The sequence below is a fragment of the Dreissena polymorpha genome, chromosome 1, assembly GCF_020536995.1.
Source record: "Dreissena polymorpha isolate Duluth1 chromosome 1, UMN_Dpol_1.0, whole genome shotgun sequence".
NCBI lineage: Eukaryota > Metazoa > Mollusca > Bivalvia > Myida > Dreissenidae > Dreissena > Dreissena polymorpha.
Genome location: NC_068355.1, coordinates 36943219 through 36966273, shown reverse-complemented (window position 1 = coordinate 36966273; position 23055 = coordinate 36943219). Strand labels below are relative to the sequence as shown.

Below are 23055 nucleotides of genomic sequence, written 5' to 3'. Positions count from 1 at the left end.
ATGATGAAAACTATTTACTAAATTAAGTTGATATCAAATGATAAATATTTGATATTTACTTAATACATGTACCAGTTCATTTATCTGTGATATTTGTTCTCATTAAATTTGGACCATTCCAGGTGGCCGGTGGTGGTGGTGGTGGAGGCAGAGTTGCAGTATGGGTGGATACAGCCAACAACTTCCGAGGCAAAACAATAACCCGTGGTGGGAAGGGATTCACCGAAAGTGGTGGCTCTGGAACATACTTCCTGCAGTCCCTCGGTAGCAGCAATACAATAGAAAGAGTGCTCACAGTTGACAATGACAACGCTTCTCCAAATAACATCTACATCGCCAACAAAACAACAGACAGTTGTAGAACGTACATCCTAACAAGGCCCGGTGATACGGCAGCAAGTCTCACGTTTGACCATGTGTACATTTACGGGGACAGCCACCTGGCGTTCTATAAGACTTCCCCAAATGCAGTTGATGTGACCTTCAGACACCTGCATGGAGACCTGACTGGCATGGTTCACTCGTCAGTAGATCAGGCCATAAGTATCGTTGACAGTGACAGTCCCATACCTGCCTCATTCAGGGTGTACAACACAGCCAGGCTTCAACTGCCCACAGGTCAGTGCAGATACAAACACAATTGTATGGTTTTATCTTATTTTGAATGTAACTATGAGAGTTTTATACCATATTTCGTTTTTGGATGAAAAATATGAAAAATATTTTTGCAGGCAAAACAAACTCAAGTAGACTTTTAAAAAAATCCCATGATTAAATTAAAGTTTGAATATAAAAACTTTTTTTTTTTTAATCATGAGCATTCTGTTTTGTGCATGCAAATTGTAGTCTTTCACATGGTAATTAACATTGTAAAACTTACTTGTCTCAATGCAATTTGATCATTATTTCAGAGCTGTACTTCAAAGACTTGAAGTATTCTGACATCTACATTGATGGGCAGATTGATGGAGTAAAGAACCTCAGCCTTGGTCAGGGGGTCAACTTTGTCATCGGAGAAAATGTAAGCCGAGTGTCAGTTAATGCATTTAAGCTGTTTGTTTTTAATGGTCTTTTAAACACAATCAGTAAGATTATGTTGTTGTCTTGTAAAAATGTCTTAGTAATATACACCGTTAGAGTTGATTTAAGTAACCATGGTTATAAATTTATAAGTAATCACACATCTGCAATGTCTAAAGAATGCTTAAGCCTTTTCACAGTTATCAACAGTACTCAGTGATATATATTATAGACAGATATCACAACTTTAAAAAAAAAACAAAGTGGGTGTACAACAGTCATTTACAATTTCTGAAAAAAAAACTGGTTTGTTATTTTATCTGGATTAAATTTGCGTTATTCAACAGTGTGTTATTCATATACAGTATGTCAGTGATACAATGTACTCTTTTCATGGGTTAGTGTACCAGAAATACAGGCACACACTCGTTGAGATTATGCTGTAGAAAGAATGTGATGACCAAAACCTTAATACAATATGTTTGGGGGTTGGCATTGACCATGAAACCCTCAAACTTCTAGTTCAACAGCAAATACCAACTACGGTAGCAGGAAAGGAAAAATATGCACACAGAAAAAAATCCAGTGTTATATATGACACCCTGACTTCTTTTTTAATAATTAAACATCCCAATGTTTAAAGCTTGAAATAACTACTGAAACATTTTCTTTACTTACTTTTTTATTTTCATAACGTATTTAATATTAATAAATAAGTTTTTTTTGGCCATTTTCTTCTTATATTTTAAAATTAGAGGTAGAAAAGTTGAGAAAATGATGGGGTAAAAATAGAAAACATAAAACTACAGACCAGTTTATTTGCTGGCATAAAAATCTGAACCACAAGCCGGTGGTTAAGTTTTTTTAAACCTCGCTTAGTCAGGGTGCAGAGTCAACGGGGTTTTCAGGGCCGGGGTTACACACGGGCTGGAAAGAATGTGTATAAAACACACTGTTAAGAACTTTACTTGTGCAAATATCTCAAGTTATTAAAATACATATGCAAAAATCTTCAGTGCATGAGACAATTTTTCTTTTAGTTTGTGCCGATATCTTTAGGTATAACAATAAATCCTTGAATACGTCTGAAATCTGTGACAAAATTTCACGTTGCATGAAGCGATAGGTTCAGTATACATGGAATTTTTTACAAGAACACAGGCTTTTTAAATGAAATAATTCTGATGTATTTCACATTGCCATAAGCAGCATAAAAATCTGTCTTTTATGCACAAGTTAAAATTGTAAAAAAAACATGTTTTAAAAAATTATTTGGGAAAAAAAAGAGCACTTACGGATGTGTTATATACATTAACTTTTAATGAGGAACCCAACAAAGTAACGTGATCTTGCACCCTTGATTTCTTCGTACATTTGCAAAGAACTGTTTGAATAAAACAGCACTGAATCTTGCTGATTTCAGGGCTTCACCACAGGGTACAGCAAGCTGCAGTTTGCCTTTGATAATGTGGATGTGTATTCAGATGGTAAAATATCATCACCCACTTTGAATGAGACCAGCCCATCCCTCATTTTGATGATCTTCAAAAAGCTCCGATTGCATGCTGGTGCTGCTATCAATGTAAGATTTGAAGTTGTCAATGATATTGATTTGGCCTATGATTAATATATGACTTGGAATATGACATGAACCAGATAGGATTTTCCGTAAACCACTGAAATATTTTACAATGCCTTGGATGTAAAAATGCAACCAAAACACCTGCCTTTTTTATAAACTGGTTATTGATTGATATTATCAACATTTAGGTATGTATTATTATACCCCCACAAACGAAGTTTAGGGTGTATATAGGAGTGAGCTTGTATGTCGGTTGATCTGTCTGTCGGTCTGTGTGTCTGTCAGTCCGTATTAAGTTTCCGCTCTCTAATTCAAGTTGTTTTCATCTGATTTTCACCAAACTTGTTTAGATGTTGTATCTAGATGATGTCTAGGTCAAGTTCGAATATGGGTCATGCTGGGTCAAAAGCTAGGTCACGGGGTCACTTAGTGTGTTTTAAACATTGAGCATGGTGTCCGCTCTCTAATTCAAGTAGTTTTCATCCAAGCTTCACCAAACATGGGGAATGGCAGGTCAAAAACTAGGTCACGTGGTTACTTAGTGCGTTTTAAACCTCGAGCATGGTGTCCGCTGTTTTTTGTGAAGACAACATGCAGAATATTCTGTGTCAATGCGGCATGTTGGGGTATTCGTCAAGTCTGTGACAAAGCTGTTGTTTATAATGTTTAGCAAACTCACTTACTTTTAATTTAAGATTTTGTCATACTGTTTTTATATAAATAGGTCTATAAATGTTGTTATTGTATTGCATGTATTAAAATGTGTCCACATATGCCATTGGCCCTCGGGAAATGTTGTAATAAACATCTTGAATCTTTAATCTTTATGTTCTTAACAAAAGGTTGACAAACATGGACTTGAGCTATTTTGCACTCTTCCTATCAGGCCCCATGGGTGAAAATCAATGCGACAGGGGCAGCAATCCAGATCGACTCAGCCAGCAAGATCAATTCCTCTGCCTCAGCCCCATCTGTCCTGTCCCAGGATGGTGTACCGACAGTGGCTGGTGGAGGATCAGGTGGAGGGGGTGGTGCCTCAGGTAAATAGAATATAGGAGAACAGAAATGTATTATGACTTGTACATAGTAATGTAATAATACACATAACAAAAGGTCATGTGAAGCAGAAGTGATCATACCTTATTAAGTAGTGTACATACAATCTTAATGTTATAATGACATTGGTTTGTAAAAAAATCAAATTTTTACAAAATATCTATGTGAGAGGGTATTATGCTGTTCATATTAATGGAAATAAACTATAATCTTTGGCTTACCATGTGGATGATTATACTAATAGTTATAGTAAGAAATATCCAATATATATTGAATAGATTACATATGGCAGCAAATTAAACAAGAAAAGTCTGTTTTACATCTATATACAAATACACTATTATTTTTAATTGTATAAAATATATTCTGGAAAAAGATAACCTAACAAATACCACATGGTTAATCGTGCTTATAATAACAATGATAATAATAAGTAGATACTAAGCTCTCTGATTGCCAGGATTATATGTATAAACATAAACAAACAATTAATCTTACAAACAGGTGGACAGGGCATGCTCCAGGACTATGTAGGTCCACCGCCCGTGTATGGATCGATGTATGAGCCCAAGGAATTTGGAGGCAATGGAGGGGCTGGGGGTGGCACTGTCTCGGACCTCAGATGTACATACAGCCCTCAGCAGGCTGGGGGAAAGGGAGGTGAGTTATAGGGAGAGCCACTTACAGTTTGCTGTTGGCTTAAGCTTAGAACATAGGTGCCAGTCTTTCAAACTGTCTGTTAGCCTGCGCTATTTTCAAATTAAAATGTTTGACCATCCTATTCAAAAGGGCAAATGAAATATATTACTCTCTATGTATTTTTCTTCTGGCAAGCTAATAGTTTAGACTTCTTGTTTTTATTTTCCTGTTTATTGCTCATGTTCTCTTAAGATTTTGCCAGAAATATACACTTAAAGAAAAGATGAAGCAATGAATCTTCTTTGCATGTACCGGTATGCTGTTAATGAATTCAGTGAACAGGCTTTTTCATTTCAATGATTTTGTTTTTAAGGACAAAATGGTCATCAAGTATTTTGATTGACCAAATAACTAATGTACACTTATGACATTAACACTCATTTTATGCTGTAAACATATTAGCCAGGCTTTAGCCTTGTTAGATTGTGTAGATTGCACATGCTAATCTGGGACTTCCCTTAACGCACATGCATTAAGCACTATTTTCCAAGAGCACTGCTCATAAATATGTTGCTAGATGGAGTTGTGGAGCACTGCTCATAAATATGTTGCTAGGTGGAGTTGTGGAGCACTGCTCATAAATATGTTGCTAGATGGAGTTGTGGAGCACTGCTCATAAATATGTTGCTAGGTGGAGTTGTGGAGCACTGCTCATAAATATGTTGCTAGGTGGAGTTGTGGAGCACTGCTCATAAATATGTTGCTAGATGGAGTTGTGAAGCACTGCTCATAAATATGTTGCTAGGTGGAGTTGTGAAGCACTGCTCATAAATATTTTGCTAGATGGAGTTGTGAAGCACTGCTCATAAATATGTTGCTAGATGGAGTTGTGGAGCACTGCTCATAAATATGTTGCTAGATGGAGTTGTGGAGCACTTCTCATAAATATGTTGCTAGGTTGAGTTGTGGAGCACTGCTCATAAATATGTTGCTAGGTGGAGTTGTGGAGCACTGCTCATAAATATGTTGCTAGATGGAGTTGTGAAGCACTGCTCATAAATATGTTGCTAGGTGGAGTTGTGAAGCACTGCTCATAAATATGTTGCTAGATGGAGTTGTGGAGCACTGCTCATAAATATGTTGCTAGATGGAGTTGTGAAGCACTGCTCATATATATATGTTACTAAATGGAGTTGTGAAGCACTGCTCATAAATATGTTGCTAGATGGATTTGTGAAGCACTGCTCATATATATATGTTGCTAGATGGAGTTGTGGAGCACTGCTCATAAATATGTTGCTAGATGGAGTTGTGGAGCACTGCTCATATATATATGTTGCTAGGTGGAGTTGTGGAGCAATGCTCATAAATATGTTGCTAGATGGAGTTGTGAAGCACTGCTCATATATATATGTTGCTAGATGGAGTTTTGGAGCACTGCTCATAAATATGTTGCTAGATGGAGTTGTGGAGCACTGCTCATAAATATGTTGCTAGATGGAGTTGTGAAGCACTGCTCATAAATATGTTGCTAGGTGGAGTTGTGGAGCACTGCTCATAAATATGTTGCTAGGTGGAGTTGTGAAGCACTTCTCATAAATATGTTGCTAGGTGGAGTTGTGAAGCACTGCTCATGTATATGTTGCTAGATGGAGTTGTGAAGCACTACTCATATATATATGTTGCTAGATGGAGTTGTGAAGCACTGCTCATGTATATGTTGCTAGGCGGAGTTGTGGAGCTGTTAGCAGACAGTCTGATGCTGGATGGAGAGCTGCATGTCAGTGGTGGAGATGCTGCAGGGCCCAGGGGAGGCGGTGGTGGTGGAGGCAGCGTCTATATCAAAGTATGTGGGCCTTGTAACGGACCCGACTCATTAAGCTTATCAGTTGTTCCTTGTTCCTGTTGATAACTTCAGTACACCAGTCATTAAATTTAGTTGTATTAAAATATTTGTTATCACTATAAGTATTCAACTGGTTTCAGGTCAAGTCTCTGTCTGGCAATGGTGTGATCTATGCCGACGGTGGTTCTATTGGATCTTCTTTCTACATCTCCAGCTCACAGTGGGAGAGTGTACAATCACAGATTAGTGGTAAGTTATAATACCCAGTTGGATTGTTTGTGTGCAGGAATTTTCTTTTCTTGCCTAGAAACGAAGTGCAAATGGCTATATGAAACCAGCATATAACCAAGACAGCCTGCAAGTAATTTGTAAAGTGTTTGATAGTGTTATTGTATTACATGTTATTGTTGTGAAACATACCTAGAATTTAATCCAGATTACTAAGAAGCTGAGATCAAAAATTTAAACAGTTCATAAATGATCTTATTTAATCATGTAGCATGGGATCAAAGTTCCAACTCCAACTGCCAGGGTGGCGGAGGTGCTGGTGGCAGGGTTGCCATTCTCTTCAGCGAGGACACAGATGAAAGTCTGACAGTCAAAGCCCACGGTGGTACAGGAATGGAGTGCGGAGGAGCAGGAACGTACATCCGTCAGAACACAGCCACTGGCAAGAAGTACCTGTCTGTGGATAATGAGAACATCTGCACACCACTTAGTCCCAGAGTGGACTGGTCCAAACTGACCGCCACACACAAGGGACAGCTGAGCTTCCACACTTGGCTATTTGATGCTCTTAACAGCCACGATCATATCTTTGATGTAAGCATTTCGAACATTTGCAGAAACATTTGGGAAATTTGTAGACAAAAAGACACTTTTACCATGACATAATTATATATATATTTTATAATGGAAGATATTCTAGTTACTACAAGAATTAGCAAGGGAGCTGTATAGGAATTGTATTGTGTGTTGGATGGTCCATTTGTGCTTATTATTGTCCACTGTCAAACTGCGCTATGCATTAAAGGATTTGAAATTATTTTGCACAAAATAATTAACTATATATGCTGTTGTGGCGCACACACTAACCCAATGGCTACCTTCAAAGTCAAGGTCATACTTTGAAGTTTAATCTATAAAATAGCACTGTATAGGCTTGTCCCCTATCAGACATTCTCTACATGGTAGGTTTTCAAAATAAGTAAATGGATATACAATTATAAAAAACAGTTTGTCAAGCACACAAATCATTTAGTAGTTTTCAAGGTCAAGGTCATATGTTGAGGTTAAAGGAAGGAATTCAGTTATTGTTGTAGAAGCCATACAACTACATCAAAGTGCCATGTGGAGGTATGAATCACCTTTGATGATGGCTCTACTTTGTATAAAGTTATAATGTTACTCAGTTCAAATTAGCTTTGATGTTTCATAACACTTATGGAGTGTATTCCTTTGTTACAGGAAGTTTTACTGAGCGGCAAGGCTCAGTTGGCTCTGTACAGACCTACAAACCAGGCATACAAACAGACTGTCACTGTACGCAAGACCATAGGAGACAAGTCAGGAATGTGGCATGTTGGTATGTGCAACCTTTCTTGCTGATTGCACGTTACCGGTAAATAATCTTAAAGTACAATGAATAGCTTGCACAGATTTATTTCTTTTACATAATGTATATGTATGTGTCAGCAAATGACAAAAAACACAACATGGCAATAAAATAGCTCAAAACTGATAATGCATTCCTGTTTATTATATATTGTAATTACAGTGTATCCCTGGGCCCAGTAAAACCTGAAAATTCAGTCTTTTTATTAGTGATAAATTAAATATATTTAAGTTTTATGTCTATTGTTAAATCTTGAGATATTGGTATGCTTTAATAAGTGGCTTTTAATATTAATTTCAGAGCCCTGTAATAAGTACATACCGATGCCATTGTACTGGCATATTGTATAATGTAAAGTCCTATGGTTTAGGTTTCCATAGTGAAGTGGATATGGTGTCTTTCTAGCGACTGGGGGGTCACGGGTTCCATCCCCACTGTGGGAGCCATCTTTAGATTTCCCCAAAGGACAACAAGTACTGGTTTCACTCAGGAAACTGACTGAAGAGTGTTTCAATAAGCCTTAGGCTTTAATTGCAATTTAGCTAAAATATATAGGTTTAAAGAGATTGCTTTTAGTTTGTTAAGATGCTTATTGTTTGTGTACCCCAGGACCCTACCAAGAGATTGCCACCAGTCTGCCCATGGATAGCCCTGAGCTACAGTTTGGAATATTTGTGTATGAGTTTGGCACCATGCTAGCTGAGCAGACCCTCACGGTCAAGGGAATTACCATCGAGAATGAGGGGTACCTGTCTGGAGTGGAGCATCTTGTCATCGGTCCACTGGGAAAAATCACTCTCAGGTACTGTATAAAAGGGGAAAGTGTCGTACCTGATGTCCATATGTGCATTGCAAAAACAAAAAGAAATCTGCATATTAAGGTGTATACCATAAGCATTTTAATCTATTTAATAATAGTTGTAATAAGCACTAGAGATGTAGAATAAACAAGTTAATCAATTGATTCAACCCATGACAAGATTTTTTTAAGTGGCCATTGTTTGCATATGTTATGTGTATTGTTTGCTGTAAATCTCTATTGATACCCTCATAACTCATCATTTGCCTTTTTAAGACCTAATTTTAGAGGATGCCATGGTGATGTAGATATGGTGTCTGCCTAGCAACCGGGAGGTCGTGGGTTTAATCCCCACTGTGGGACTGTTCTTTAGATCTCCACATAAAATACACCAATTACTGGTTCTACCCAGTAAACGGATTGGGGAGTTTTTCAATGAGCCTTAGGCTTTTCAATGCAATTGAGCTAAAATGAAATAGGTTTAAACTAAATTCAGACCAGACAGCAGCGCATCCATGGCGGAGATCAGGTTCACGAGTGTCACAGTGAAGGGCGGAGGTCAGTTGAACATCGAGACCGAGGGCAAGGGTGTGCGTCTCATCGGTACAGACTTCATTGTGGAGAGCGGTGGCTCTGTCGTTGCTGACCATCTCATCGTGGTTGCCAACTCTCTCACGGTGCAGGACTCAGCTTACATCTCAGCTGATGGCAAGGTATAAGTGTGTCGAAATATTTCCAGTGTTTTTTTTACCATTTTGGGAAGGGAGCATGGTCCCTTTAGATTGAGAAAAAAATGCATTGTTTCACTAAGATTTGTAATTAAGTGATGTAGTTTTTTTGCTTACAAATGCTTTAAAATTGAAAAGAAATTTGCATTTAATGTTATATTTAATAAGGATCAACTAAAAGAGCTGGATGGGAGGTGAACTCAATGTTGCAATTTATAAAAAAAAAACGTTTTTTTGTATACCGGTAAACCTTCAAATGGGAATTTTTAGGTCCAATTTGTGAAAAAAAAAATTGATTGGAAATGTGTTCCATTTATACTTAATGCTGTTGAATCATCAGTAAATAATTATTTAAGCAGGAAAATTGTACACAGAAGATATAATATATATTATAATATACACTGCCACTTAGTCATTCATGCAAACATGAATGCATTACCATAGTTTGGCAATCTCAAAACATGTTATTTACTTACCTTATTGCATAATATCTTATATCCATTTGTTAAACATTAGTATAGCACAAAGTATTATTTAAGTATTATATTATAAGTATATTCAAATAGTATTGTTACATTTGTAATTTGAAAAGCATTGCCAGGTTTTATTGTTCAAGGAAACTTTACAAACTCTAGCCACAAATAAACATTTCTTATTTATTTCGTGTAAATGCTATGTACTGATCAAAAGAATGCGAAAATTAAACATCATGTCATTCTTCCTCGGGGAAAGCGTGGGCTTTATTATTTGTCTGCTGAATAAAAACTTTGTAGCTTTTGGCTTTGATGAAATCAAGCTAAAATAAGAAGGTTATAAATCTAATTTTCTGCAGGCTGTTCACACTAATGGAGGACCTGGTGTTGGTGTATCCGGTGCAGGGGCCGGCCATGGGGGTCAGGGAGGCATGAAGAAAGCTGAAAATGTAACAGCCCCCGGCGGTGGCATGTACTATGACGATGTAGCCAGCCCAACGTTTGCTGGCAGCAACGGTCTCTACACAACCATGACAACAAAGACTGAGACCATTGGAGGAGGCATATTGAAGTTGCAAATATCGGGCACTGCACATATTGATGGTAGGTAATATAGCAGAGAGCTTCAGGTTTGTATGAAGAATGAAGTTCTGGGGAGTTTTTGGTCACTGGCATTTTCTGTTGTGCGCCTCCTATCCACAATTTCATTTAAAGTAAAAATATCATTAATATCTACCACATTTAATCTGTGAATTACGGCACTGTCATGAAGTAGCATCCTTTAAATGAAAAACACTGATGGTTAGTACTAAATGATTACTTTTATAATAGTATAATGATTGCCGTTACGTAGTGGATATGGTGTCTGCCTAGCGATTGGGAGATCATGAGCTCCATCCCAAACGTAGGAGCATTTTTAAGATCTCCCCAAAGACACAAAGTACTGGTTCTTCCCAGGAAATGGACTCCGAGTATGACTGAGTGTTTAAGTTAGCCTTAGGCTTTCAATCCAATTGAGCTGAAAATAAATATGTGTAAAATTATGTTTGCTTGTGTGAAAGACAGTTTTTATCCACATTACCACTCAGGTACGCAGTTTGACCCATTTGTAGCTCCTTAGAAAATCAAATTAAGTTTTAGACCTTTCTTACTAGATTAAAGTTTTAAATCATCGATTTCCAAACCTAAGATACTAAGTAACTCACTGGTTTTTGTTGTTTTATGCTGGTTGCATATTTAATTTTTTGTCTGCAGGCAAAATCAGCTCCAATGGAGAGGGAAATAACAATGTTGTTGGTGGTGCCAGTGGTGGAAGTATTGTACTGACAGCAGCTGCTTTCAATGGAAAGGGAGCCATCAATGTTGATGGTGGTACAGGTATGGTTTCCAATATATCTGTGGTGAAGTTCAATTATTGTGTTACTCTTTTATCAAATTTTTTTGGAAAGTTAATTATTTTATGCATGTAAAGAAAAGTTAAAAACAACAAGGACAGCAGCAAAAGCTATTTTTTTAACCCTCGTACTCAATACATTTTAACATACATTCTTTAACCAAGCAGTTAAAAAATATTGAACATCTTATTGACTAATATCCACAAAAGTGCATTAAAACCAGTTAAATACTAAGTTATAACGCTGTGGTTGCATGTTTATCATGTTTATTCTGAAAGTGATAACCAGGTGATACCTCTGGAGTAAATCTTCTACCGTTTATAGCAAGATTTCTTGAACCTGGACTTTTAAAACATGTTAAAAATTAAGAAACCATTCTTCGTCAATAAGCACTTTTGCCTTCATTACATTAAGATATTTTGCCAATTTAAGGTGCGTTGAAATATATTTATGGAATGAGGCCTTAAAAGGGATCCAATAAATTGTTATTTTTTAGTTTATAGCAAAATATTTGACACTGTATTTAATTTCATAATTTATTGCAGAATATTTTACAATTGTTTTTATTTTCACAATTTGTAGCTGAGTATTTTATATTTATATTTAAACATGTATATATGTATATTTATATATCATTTTTCACTTGTTTTCAATATCATCTGTTTCAATATTCATTATTCCCAGGTACATCAAGTTCCGGTGGTGGTGCCGGTGGTCGCCTGTCCATCACATACACCACGACTGAGTACACAGGCTCATGGACCGCGTACGGAGGTCAGTCAGCGCACTCCAGCGGTGGGGCCGGCACCATATACATAGCGGCAGGCTCCAAGAGATACATCTATGTGGACAACAAGCAGAAAAATAGTGTTCCCGTGAGTTATATTTAGAAATTGTTTTCAAACGCAAATCTATGTATGTTTTACAGTTCAGAATCAGTGCATGGACCATATACATAGCTGGTCAAGCACCCAGAAATACCTCTATGTATAACAAACAGGAGAAAAGTGTTCCTATGAGTTATGTTTGGAATGATATCAAACAAATTAAACTGTTTAAGCTCCATGGTTAAAAATTGATAAGATTATAGCCTTCATGGTATCTTGTAAAGGAGCTTTCTCATTCATGTGTGTAGTGTGTGGCTTATGAGATGCTGAACTTTACCACAAAAATCGTAGTTTATTTTATGCAAAGCAAAACATTTTTTAATCGATATTTTTAATAACATTTCAGCAAAAAATAGCTTAGAGCTTAGATTTTGCATCACATTAGTCTGATAAAAATTTACTGGGATAATTTACAAAAATTATAAGACAATATTTGTCAGATTTTAAGTGGATCTTTTTTAACTTTACATCAGGATATAGCATTGACTTGTGCCCGTCAGTCCATCTGTCCATCAGTCTGTCCGTCTGTAACAATTTTTCAGTGCTATATCTCAGAAATTATTTAAAATATCAACATGAAACTTCATGGGTATATAGATATAAATGAGGAGTGTCATGCCCAAGAACCACAACCCAGCACTTTCTTTAATAAGAGTTATTTCCTTTTGTTGGTTTTGAATGATGTATTTTGGGGGGGATATATCTCAGATACAATACATTGTAACACCATGAAGCTGAATGGGTGTATTGATATCACTGAGGAGAAATACCATTCTGAAGAACCATAACCCCATAACCCTATATTTTCTTAAATAACAGTTACTGCCCTTTTGTTGTTTTTGTATGATGTAGCTTTTCAGGGGGTATATCTCATATCCAATAACAGACTTCAACATGAAACCGCATGGGTGTATTGCTATCAACAAGAAGAAATGCCATGCACAAGAGCCATAACCATAAACATTCTAAATTTAGAGTTATCATCCTTTCCACCATACATCATGGGATTTTCACCCATCCATAAACACAATTTATTTTGTGGGACTATCAATTCAAGAATTTGCTCATAGGTTACATTGTTGGAGGAATATTTAGGTAAACAAAGAGGAAAATGTATAACACTAATAGCAGTGCACATTAATGTTGATATCAGGACTGGTGTCACTACAAAACATGTTCATGGTAAATTTTGTTCAAGATCTTAAGAGCACACAATTGAGCATATAAGCAATATAGGTATTTTTTGAAAATAAAATCTCAGTAATATTATTTATATTAACCTGATTTAAAGGTTTATAAGAACACGCTGAATTAAATTCAATATTTTCTAGGTCAGACTTTATTTGTTCTTAAATAAATACCTATTCACAAACCTAAGATGTTAACTTGTTTTTTTTTCTGTACAAAGGATGAAATAGCCACTTATACCACAACCTCTATTGCTGAAATGGACTACGGGCGCACATGGATTGTCTTTCCTACTTCTGGTTCCCTGATTGTGGACAAGCTGTACCTGTATAATGGTGCACAACTAGCATTGGAGCCTGGAACCAAAACTTTTGAAACAGAAGGATTTTACGGAAAGGATTTTGTCAATAATGTAGACAATCTGGGAACCATCCATGTTGGGCCGTTCCAGAAATTCACCGTCAAGTAAGACAATTTTTGATAATTTTGTTGAAAGTCTGGTGTAAGAAGTAAACAATTGATTGTATATTCTATTTGAATATTGTATTATTTTCTGTTGTGTAGGCAGTGAATTCATACATTTTTTGTATAATTGTATAAATGAACTCTCCATTGTTTTCCATTTAACTTGCATTTAATGTGTACATTATTGATTCTCAGTGAGTGGATGTATGTTAGATGTCTGAAATTAATCAGTGCAGTTGTGCTTGTTATACACTGTGTATTTACAATATTATTTCAGAGCCATAGACCTGTACTTCCCTGCCCATGCCAAAGTGTACGAAGAAGGTGTGCTAATGATGCCCTCTAAGGTGAAATGGTTCAACTCCAAAATCGACTTACAAGGTACCATTGGTGGACTGACAGAGCTGTCCCTTGGTAGATCCACTTTGACCCTTGCAGCCACAAGCCGCACTCAGGTAACACCAGTAAAGTCATATTTTTATGCTCCCCCAAAATTTTTTTGGGGGGAGCATATAGTCGCCGCTTCGTCTGTCCGTCCGTGTGTCCGTCTGTCCGTGCACAATTTTTGTCCGGGCTATTTCTCAGCAATTAATGACCGGAATTCAATTAAACTTTATGGGAAGCTTCACTACCAAGAGATGTGCATATTATCAGCCATTTCTGGTCGGCTGATTTTTCACAGAGTTATGGCCCTTTGAAATTTTCCATTAACTGTACATATAGTGCAATTCTTGTCCCCCCAACTACTAGATGTTTCCTTTTATCTGAAAATATAGTGCAATATTGTGACAAAAAAACTCTTTGGGGAGCATCACCCGTCTCCGACGGTTTCTTGTTATTAATCTGCAAAGAAAGAAATTGTTAGTATCTTAGTCCCAGTTACTTGTTTTGGAAATGATGTTTAGCATCCTGAAATGTTTTGAAAATTTAAGCATTATTCTGGGAAATCTGGAATTAATGCATGTGTGTATAGTGATGTCTCAGATTAGACTGTGCTCAGAGAGGGCACTTTCTGCTTTTATGGCATTTTTTCTTTATGGCATTTTTTAAGGACTGCACAGGCTAATCTGGGATGAGTCTTTTTGCACATGCTTTAAGCTCAGTTTTCCCAGGACGCTCAATTATATTACGCCATACTGAAAATTGTGACAATTTGCTCTCTATTTTTCTTTTTGTAAAGATATTAAGCCATAGTAAACATTATGACAATTTTTACTCCAATCCATTTCCAGGGTAGCACAGCAGCTGGTAAGTTCTCCATCTCGACCGTGAACCTGCTGGCAGGCGGAGTCCTGGAGATGTTGGGGGAGATCCGGTACCAGCTGGTTCTGTCCAGTCTCACCGTGTACCCCAGCGGCACCATCCAGGCTGCAGACCTGCTCATTGAGACCAAGGACGCCAACATACAGGAGGGAGGTGTCATCAACCTGTCAGAGAGGGGATTCAAAGAAGGCGGAGATGGTTGGTGGTTTTGAACTTTTGGTCGAGTGAATATCTAGGTTTAAAAAAAATCATTTTACAGTCAATGTAGAGCAACCATGGGCATATAAGCCTTATGGGCACATGTACTGACAAACAGTTTCAGCTTTATAGGGACTTATAATAGCCTCTTTTCCTTTATATTTGGCAACTTTAGAGTTTAGTTGAAATGATTTTCAATACATGTGAGACATTTTAGTAAACATTTTATACCCTTACATCAAAATTAAGGCAAAATAATATACTTATAGGTATTTACTTAGCAACAGGCCTATTCTAGCAAGACACTCTAGCAACCCTAATGTGTTCATATCTTTCCTATCAATCAGTCAGTATTTTTTTAAATAGGAAAACATTAAACTTTTGAAATTATTTTGATATAAATCTTTTGATAAATATTCTTATAGGCTAATAAACACCAAAATACTGTTAAAAAGTGAATATTTTTAGAATAATTTGCATTTACACTGCATGTGTAGCAAATTTTCTAAAATTTTTACTAAATTATTTAGTTTATACTAAATACAATTTAAAATTCACATATTTTTAACAAAAACAACAACAATAACAACTATGTGATATAATTTTGTGAAGGAATGAAAGATATGTAATATCTGGACATCCATTTAGCTAATTTTTATTAGAGCGCTGTAAAACAAATCTGTGGATTGTGGCTTTGATGCTCAGCCCAGCCACAGGACTTAAGACTACACATGACCTTATTTATATGGATATTCTCGATCCTCTCATACCTTCGACTCAAGTATTGCAGAAATGTCAGTTACTAGCATAATGTATATGCACAGAGTACTGGTAACAAGATTACCCAGGAAAAGTGTGAGTATATAAAAAGGCTGCTGTTATATGACTGAAATATGGTTCAATTCAGCTAAACATTCCAAATAAACAACAACAAAAAAGTATTGCAATAATAAGTGCTTAACTGTAGGAGAAGTTTTTTTCCGATTTCGTTTTCCTGCCCTTGAGAAGTATTATATATGAGCCTAGCTTTGGGAAAAATGGGCTGTATGCATGTGTGGAAAGTCCACACAGGCTAAGCAGGGACAACACTATGTCTTTCCATCTTAACCAGATTTTTTTTAAGGAGAGACAATCTTTAAATGAAAAATTGAATTGCATAAAAGCAGAAGGTGTTTTCCCTTATTAGCCTGTGTGGACTGCACATGCATTAAACCGCATTTTCCCAGAGAAAGGCACATATCAGTTTTTAAATCGTCTATTTCTTACCATCTAGTTACAAATATCTTGCTTTTGTTAAAGTTTTCATTCAAGTGAATGTTTACCCATTCTCTGTTATGCAGGCTATAGAGAGGGTTCAGGTGCCAGCCACAGCGGTGAGGGTAGTGGTACCATCAAGGCATCAGTGTACGGCAATTACATGCAGCCTGCTACTAAGGGCTCGGGCACTAAGACAGGGCAAGGTGGCGGTGTGGTCAAACTGCAGGCAACTGGCACTGTCGATATTGATGGAGAAATCAAGGCTGAGTAAGTCCTGTGGAACTCATACTTCAAAGTCTGGTACACAATATATTAAACTTCCATGGAAAAAGCAATCTTCATCTGGGCCAGCTTACTCAAAAGTCATATATCAAAATCATTTTACTAGCAACATGATTATAAAAAGTTTATTTGAGCATACATATTTGTTTACAATAAACAATTAAGTTAAAGGGTAAACATTTGATTTACATGAATGACTTGATCAAAAAGTTACAGCCATCAGCTTAATGGGCATTTAAAGTTCGGATCAAATACGCTTAAATCATATCCCTGGATTAGAAACTGGCCACGCCCCATTACATAGATCAGCGATCTAGGGCCAATTTTCCCCTCTTGTTATCCCCGCCAAAAAATTTTCGCAGGGGATATAGTTAAAATAGTCTCCGTCCGTCTGTGCGTCCGACTGTCTGTCCGTCCAAAACTTTGTCCGGAGCATAACTCTAAAACTACTGAAGGGATTTACTTGAAACTTGAAATATAAACAGATGGCAACTAGGAGAGGTGCAGTGACCAGGAACCATAACTCTATCTACCTTAGTTTTTTTAATTATCTCCCCTTTTATATAATTTCAAAGTAAATTTTTGTCAGGAGCATAACTCTAAAACTAACGAAGGGATTTACTTGAAACTTGAAATATAAACAGATGGCAAGTAGGAGAAGTGCAGTGACTAAGAACCATAACTCTATTTACCTTAGTTTTTGAATTATCTACCTTTATTTAATTTCATAGTAAATTTTTGTCCGAAGCATAACTCTAAATCTACTGAAGGGATTTACTTGAAACTTGAAATATAAACAGATGGCAAGTAGGAGAAGTGCAGTGACTAAGAACCATAACTCTATTAACCTTAGTTTTTTAATTATCTCCCTTTATTTAATTTCAAAGTAAATTTTTGTCCGGAGCATAACTCTATATCTACTGAAGGGATTTACTTGAAACTAGAAATATAAACAGATGGCAAGTAGGAGAAGTGCAGTGACTAAGAACCATAACTCTATGGGCCGTAGTTTTTTAATTACCTCCCTTTTTTCATTTCCATATATTTTATTCTCTGCAGCATAACTCAAACACTATATAACTAATTGATCCTTGAAATATGAATAGATGACACAGGTGCCATGTTTTACAAATATTATTCTACTCTCTAAAACAAATGTTCTCATACAAACAAACACATTTCAGTGGGGATTTGGCACTACTATGACAAGCTCTTGTTGTTATATGTTTACAGTGGAGGTTCTGGCGGGGGAGCTGGTGGCAGTATCTGGATCACGTGCACCACTGCAGCCATCAAGGGTAAGTGTCACATTGCACTGGTTTATACTGAATGTAGATAAACCAGACTCAAGATTATACTTGTAAAAACTGACTGCTTGAGGATAGAGCTACAGCTTAATGAAAACACACACCAAATAAACAGTTGCTGAGAAAGACATTATTATTTGACATTGATGGCCATTTGTTTCCATTAACATTTTGTTGTCATAACTTTATGTCAGGTTCATAAAGGCAGTTCTGTATATATGCTAATTTTATTATATTGAGTCTTTAATTGTTTTTAGTTATACCCCCACAAACAAAGTTTAGGGGGGTATATAGGAGTGAACTTGTCTGTCGGTCTGTCGGTTTGTCGGTCTGTCTGTCGGTCCGTATTAAGTGTCCGCTCTCTAATTCAAGTAGTTTTCATTTGATCTTCACCAAACTTGGTCAGAAGTTGTATCTACATGATGTCTAGGCCAAGTTCGAACATGGGCCTTGCCGGGTCAAAAACTATGTCACGGTGTCACTTAGTGCGTTTTAAACATTCAGCATGGTGTCCTCTCTCTTATTCAAGTAGTTTTCATCCGATCTTCACCAAACTTGGTCAGAATTTTTATCTAGATGATCTGAAGGCCAAGTTTGAACATGGGCCATGCCAGATCAAAAACTAGGTCACAGGGTCACTTAGTACGTTTTACACATTGAGCATGGTGTCCGCTCTCTATTTCAAGTAGTTTACATCCCATCTTCACCACACTTGGTCAGAAGTTGTAACTAGATGATCTGTCTGTCCGTATTAAGTGTCCGCTCTCTAATTCAAGTAGTTTTCATCCGATCTTCACCAAACTTGGTCAGAAGTTGTATCTACATGATGTCTAGTCCAAGTTGGAACATGGGCCATGCCGGGTCAAAATCTAGGTCACGGGGTCACTTAGTGTGTTTTAAACCTCACCATGTTGTCCGCTCTCTAATTCAAGTAGTTTTTATCCAATCTTCACCAAAATTGGTCAGAAGTTGTATCTTGATAATGTCTAGGGCAAGTTTGAATATGGGTCATGCTGGGTCAAAAACAAGGTCACAGGGTCACTTAGTGCGTTTTAAACATAACAATGTTGTCCGCTCTCTAATTCAAGTAATTTTCATCTAATCTTTACCAAACTTGGTCAGAAGTTGTATCTAGATGATGTCTAGGTCAAGTTTGAATATGGGTTTTGCCGGGTCAAAAACTAGGTCACGGGGTATCTTAGTGCGTTTTAAACCTCACATGTTGTCCGCTCTCTAATTCAAGTAGTTTTCATCCAATCCTCACCAAACTTGGTCACAAGTTTTATCTAAATGATCTCTAGGACAAGTTTGAACATGGGCCATTCCGGGCCTAAAACTAGGTCACTGGGTAACTTAGTGCGTTTTTTAACATTCAGCATGTTGTCCGCTCTCTAATTCAAGTAGATTACATCCGATCTTCACCAAACTTGGTCAGAAGTTTTATGGAGATGATCCTAAGGCCAAGTTAGAACATGGGCCTTTCTGGGTCAAAAACTAGGTCAAGGGGTCACTTAGTGCGTTTTAAAAATTGAGCATGGTGTCTGCTTTTTTTGTGAAGACGACATGCAAAATATTATGTGTCAATGTGGCATGTGGGGGTATTTGTCACGTCTGTGACAAAGCTCTAGTTTGCCATTATTTTAAGGTATTTCAGCAACATTTGACTTAAATATGTACCCCAAAGATTACTGTGTTTATATTGCTTTTATTGAGTCTTTTTATTTGTTTTTTTTAATTTTGGAATTATTCATATCAGCCACATTTGACTTGAATATATATCCTCCAAAGACTACTGTATTTATGTTGCCTATGTAATATACTTCATTTGATGGGTTCAGGTTCGATCCATGTCAATGGTGGTTCAGGGGGTGGTGGGGGTGGATACATAGCAATCTACCACACCAGCGGTTTTGTGGACACCCGACGTATCACGTCCTATGGAGGCTCTAATGGTGGAGACAATGGAGCAGCTGGGGTCATCTATCTGAGCCAGAATGGCAAGACTAAGGTGAAATGTTTGTATTTGAAATATCTTTAAAGGCTTTCTATAAAAGCCATTGAATGGGGAGACCAATCTATTTTTTTTTAAATAATGTAAAAACATGCTTTATAGGAAATCTTGAGGAATGGCAAGAGAAAGATATTTTTATTTAAAATAAGGTAAAATGCTTTCTTTGATATGCCATTAAAAAGCAAAACCTATTAGATTTTTTTAATGTTTGGAATAAGGTTGAATGCTCCATATGAAATGCCATTGAATGGCAATACCTATGTGATTTTTTTAAATAATGTAACATGCTTAATATGAAATGTTAAGGAATGGTAAGAGAAAGATATTTTTATTGGAAATAAGGTAAAATGCTTTCTATGAAATTTTAATAAATTGCAAGACCAAGAAAAATATATTTGAAATAAGGTAAAATGCTTTCTTTGAGATGTTATTGAGAGCAAATACCAAGGTGAAATATTTTTATTATTCTCCCGGAAATGGAGGATGATAGAGTCTTGGCGTTTCCCAGCGATTCTAAATCTATTTTTGGTGGATTTGTGTGTGTGTGTGTGGTGGGTCTCAAACAAATTTATTTTTTAATTGTTTCTTTCCTACCCGATGCCCATCATTCTGTCTTTCCATGTTTTTTCTTTAGTTTGTGAAAATTCCTTGAGTTTTTGTTTCATCTGTTTTTAAAATTCAATAAATAGTTAATTTAAAGGGATTTTAAGGCTTGTGCAGACAATACCTTTACTAGATTTAGTTCAAACATAATGTAAGACTTAGCATGAAACCTTATTTATAAAAATGGACATTAGTTTATCAAAACAAAATGGCATTTAAGATAATTGGCAAATATGATAAGGGATTGGAGGTTTTGCTTGTGAGCTGGTTTCAAGTCAGTTTTGTTCACAATCCCCTTGCTGTTTTCAGGCACTGGTAAAGGCTGACAAGACAACCAATGCTCTTTCAGTGCTTGGTGTACCGAGTACTACAGTGTCTGTGCAGCTAGACAATCTAGAGGTAAAAAAAGAAATATATGAGCTTTGCTCTTTGTGTAATGCATTTGCATAAAGTTTTGTCCCAGATTCACTTTCTGCTTTTAAGGTATTTTTGTTTAAAGGAAGTCTTTTCTTAGGGAAATTAGTTTAAGCGCAAAAGTGTTGTCCCTGATTAGCCTGTGAAAACTGCACATGCTTATCTGGGACATCACGTTACGCACATTCATTGAAACCCGTTTTGGCAGAGTAAGGCTCATATTCAATCTACTTACTGTTTTTCTTTAATAGCAAAACAATCATAATGTCCGAAAAATATTTAAAAGCCACATTTATGATTGCTATTGTTGTGTTTTAATGAACTATAACTTTTTGTATTTTTTTGTAATTTTATGATCCTTTCATCAAATTGAAGTGCCAGCAGGGGTTAACATAATTGGAGCAGTACTTACTTGTACCCTTTCCCACTCATTGTCAAAGTTAAAATAGCTATATGAAACAAGCATAAAACAAGAACATCCTGTGAGTAACTCGCAGACTGTTTAGGTTGTATGCTATTTGTTGCTCATCAGAACCTTAGGGTTGGAAAGGCTGCCTTTTAAACTTGAATCTATTAAGATAGGTTTTAAATTCAATTTGATTTTCTAAGGGACTACAAATGTGTCGAAGTACTTATATGACTAGTAAAGAGTTACACTGAAGTAGTTCATATACTTCAATAATGACACTTTCACCATGTTCCTTCAGGTGACTGGTACAGCCTTTGTAGCCTTCCAGTCTAGAACAACGCTCCCATCTTTGCAAGCTCAGGTCGGCACAATCACTTCCAACGCCAGATCAGTGATACATGTCCTGCAAAACGTAGACCTCTACTGGGCAACCCGTGTGGGAATCTTACAATCTCTCAACATAAAAGCAAACATATATGTGGCCCAGGGTGGAAAGATTGACCTACCAAAGACAGTCATCATCAGCAAAGGCTGGTGGCTGGATGTTTGTGGGACTGTAACCTCCAACACTCAGACCTTGACCATGAGAGATGGCGGTGAGCTCAGAATGTCCCCCCCAGCCTCAACTCTCGAAATTAACACTGTAATTGTTGATTACCAAGGAAATATGGGTTCGTCCAAATACTGCACTAACACTACCACTAAAGTGTCGCTATCTTTGACGTATTTAAACTCAACCTCAGACTTCACGCTGGACACAACGAAGTTCACGCTAGCCAAAGGTTCCACTGGGGCAGTTACCCCAACTGGGTCAGCCCTGAACGAGACATACTGCGCAATTAATGGATCACTTACCCTGCTCAGGAACCAACAATGCACTCTGAAGGCAGGGACAACCTACCAATTCACGACGTTGACTATCAGCCCAGGGGCTAAGATATTAGTCGAAGGCAACGCATCCTCTTCTCTTACCACCACGATCTCCGCAGCGGACATCAATATCATGTTTGGTGGCAAGATCACTGGGATAGGTGCAGGTTTTGTCTCAAATGGTCCTGGTTCTCCTTCAGCCAGTGGTCAGGGGGCTACGCATGCTGGCTCTGGGGTAGGAAACACTAAGAGTGTCTATGGAAGCGTCTCCTCACCAATCACCTACGGCAGTAACGGATTTGGGGCCACTACCTCTTCTGGACGTGGCGGTGGTCAGATCAAGCTGTCGGCCACAAACACGATCACCGTTGATGGAACTATCGATATGAGTGCTGACGCCGCAGGCTCAGGAAGTGGTGGGTCTATCTGGCTGACTGCTGCCACCATAACTGGGGATGGGTTCCTGTATGCCAATGGTAGTGGAGGTGGTGCAGGGGGAAGGATTGCTACAGTGGCCTCTGGCTCGCTAAGCTTCACAGGAATATCTCAGGCACCTGGATCCAAGGCTTCCAATGGTGACATAGGCGGATCAGGTACTATACAACTATTATTGTGTTGTTATGCTCCCCCAAAATTTTTGGGGGGAGCATATAGTCGCCGCTTCGTCTGTCCGTCCGTCCTTTCGTGTGTCCGTCCGTGCACAATTTTTGTCCGGGCTATTTCTCAGCAACTAATGAACGGAATTCAAT

At 37.4% G+C, this 23055-nt stretch overlaps 1 protein-coding gene across 1 annotated transcript in view; it reads left to right on the top strand.

Moving 5' to 3' along the window:
* LOC127867991 (uncharacterized) overlaps window positions 1-23055 on the top strand; it is a 151994-nt gene that overhangs the window by 107732 nt on the left and 21207 nt on the right. The window contains exons 70-91 of the mRNA XM_052409574.1: window positions 123-618; window positions 912-1021; window positions 2444-2602; window positions 3489-3642; window positions 4163-4318; window positions 6025-6143; window positions 6284-6392; window positions 6643-6965; window positions 7611-7728; window positions 8368-8560; window positions 9054-9270; window positions 10118-10361; window positions 11013-11135; window positions 11837-12027; window positions 13448-13692; window positions 13970-14147; window positions 14925-15153; window positions 16494-16677; window positions 17926-17990; window positions 19838-20007; window positions 20923-21012; window positions 21735-22899. Of these exons, the coding sequence (XP_052265534.1) occupies window positions 123-618; window positions 912-1021; window positions 2444-2602; window positions 3489-3642; window positions 4163-4318; window positions 6025-6143; window positions 6284-6392; window positions 6643-6965; window positions 7611-7728; window positions 8368-8560; window positions 9054-9270; window positions 10118-10361; window positions 11013-11135; window positions 11837-12027; window positions 13448-13692; window positions 13970-14147; window positions 14925-15153; window positions 16494-16677; window positions 17926-17990; window positions 19838-20007; window positions 20923-21012; window positions 21735-22899 (5038 nt within the window). The remainder of the gene's footprint in view (window positions 1-122; window positions 619-911; window positions 1022-2443; window positions 2603-3488; window positions 3643-4162; window positions 4319-6024; window positions 6144-6283; window positions 6393-6642; window positions 6966-7610; window positions 7729-8367; window positions 8561-9053; window positions 9271-10117; window positions 10362-11012; window positions 11136-11836; window positions 12028-13447; window positions 13693-13969; window positions 14148-14924; window positions 15154-16493; window positions 16678-17925; window positions 17991-19837; window positions 20008-20922; window positions 21013-21734; window positions 22900-23055) is intronic.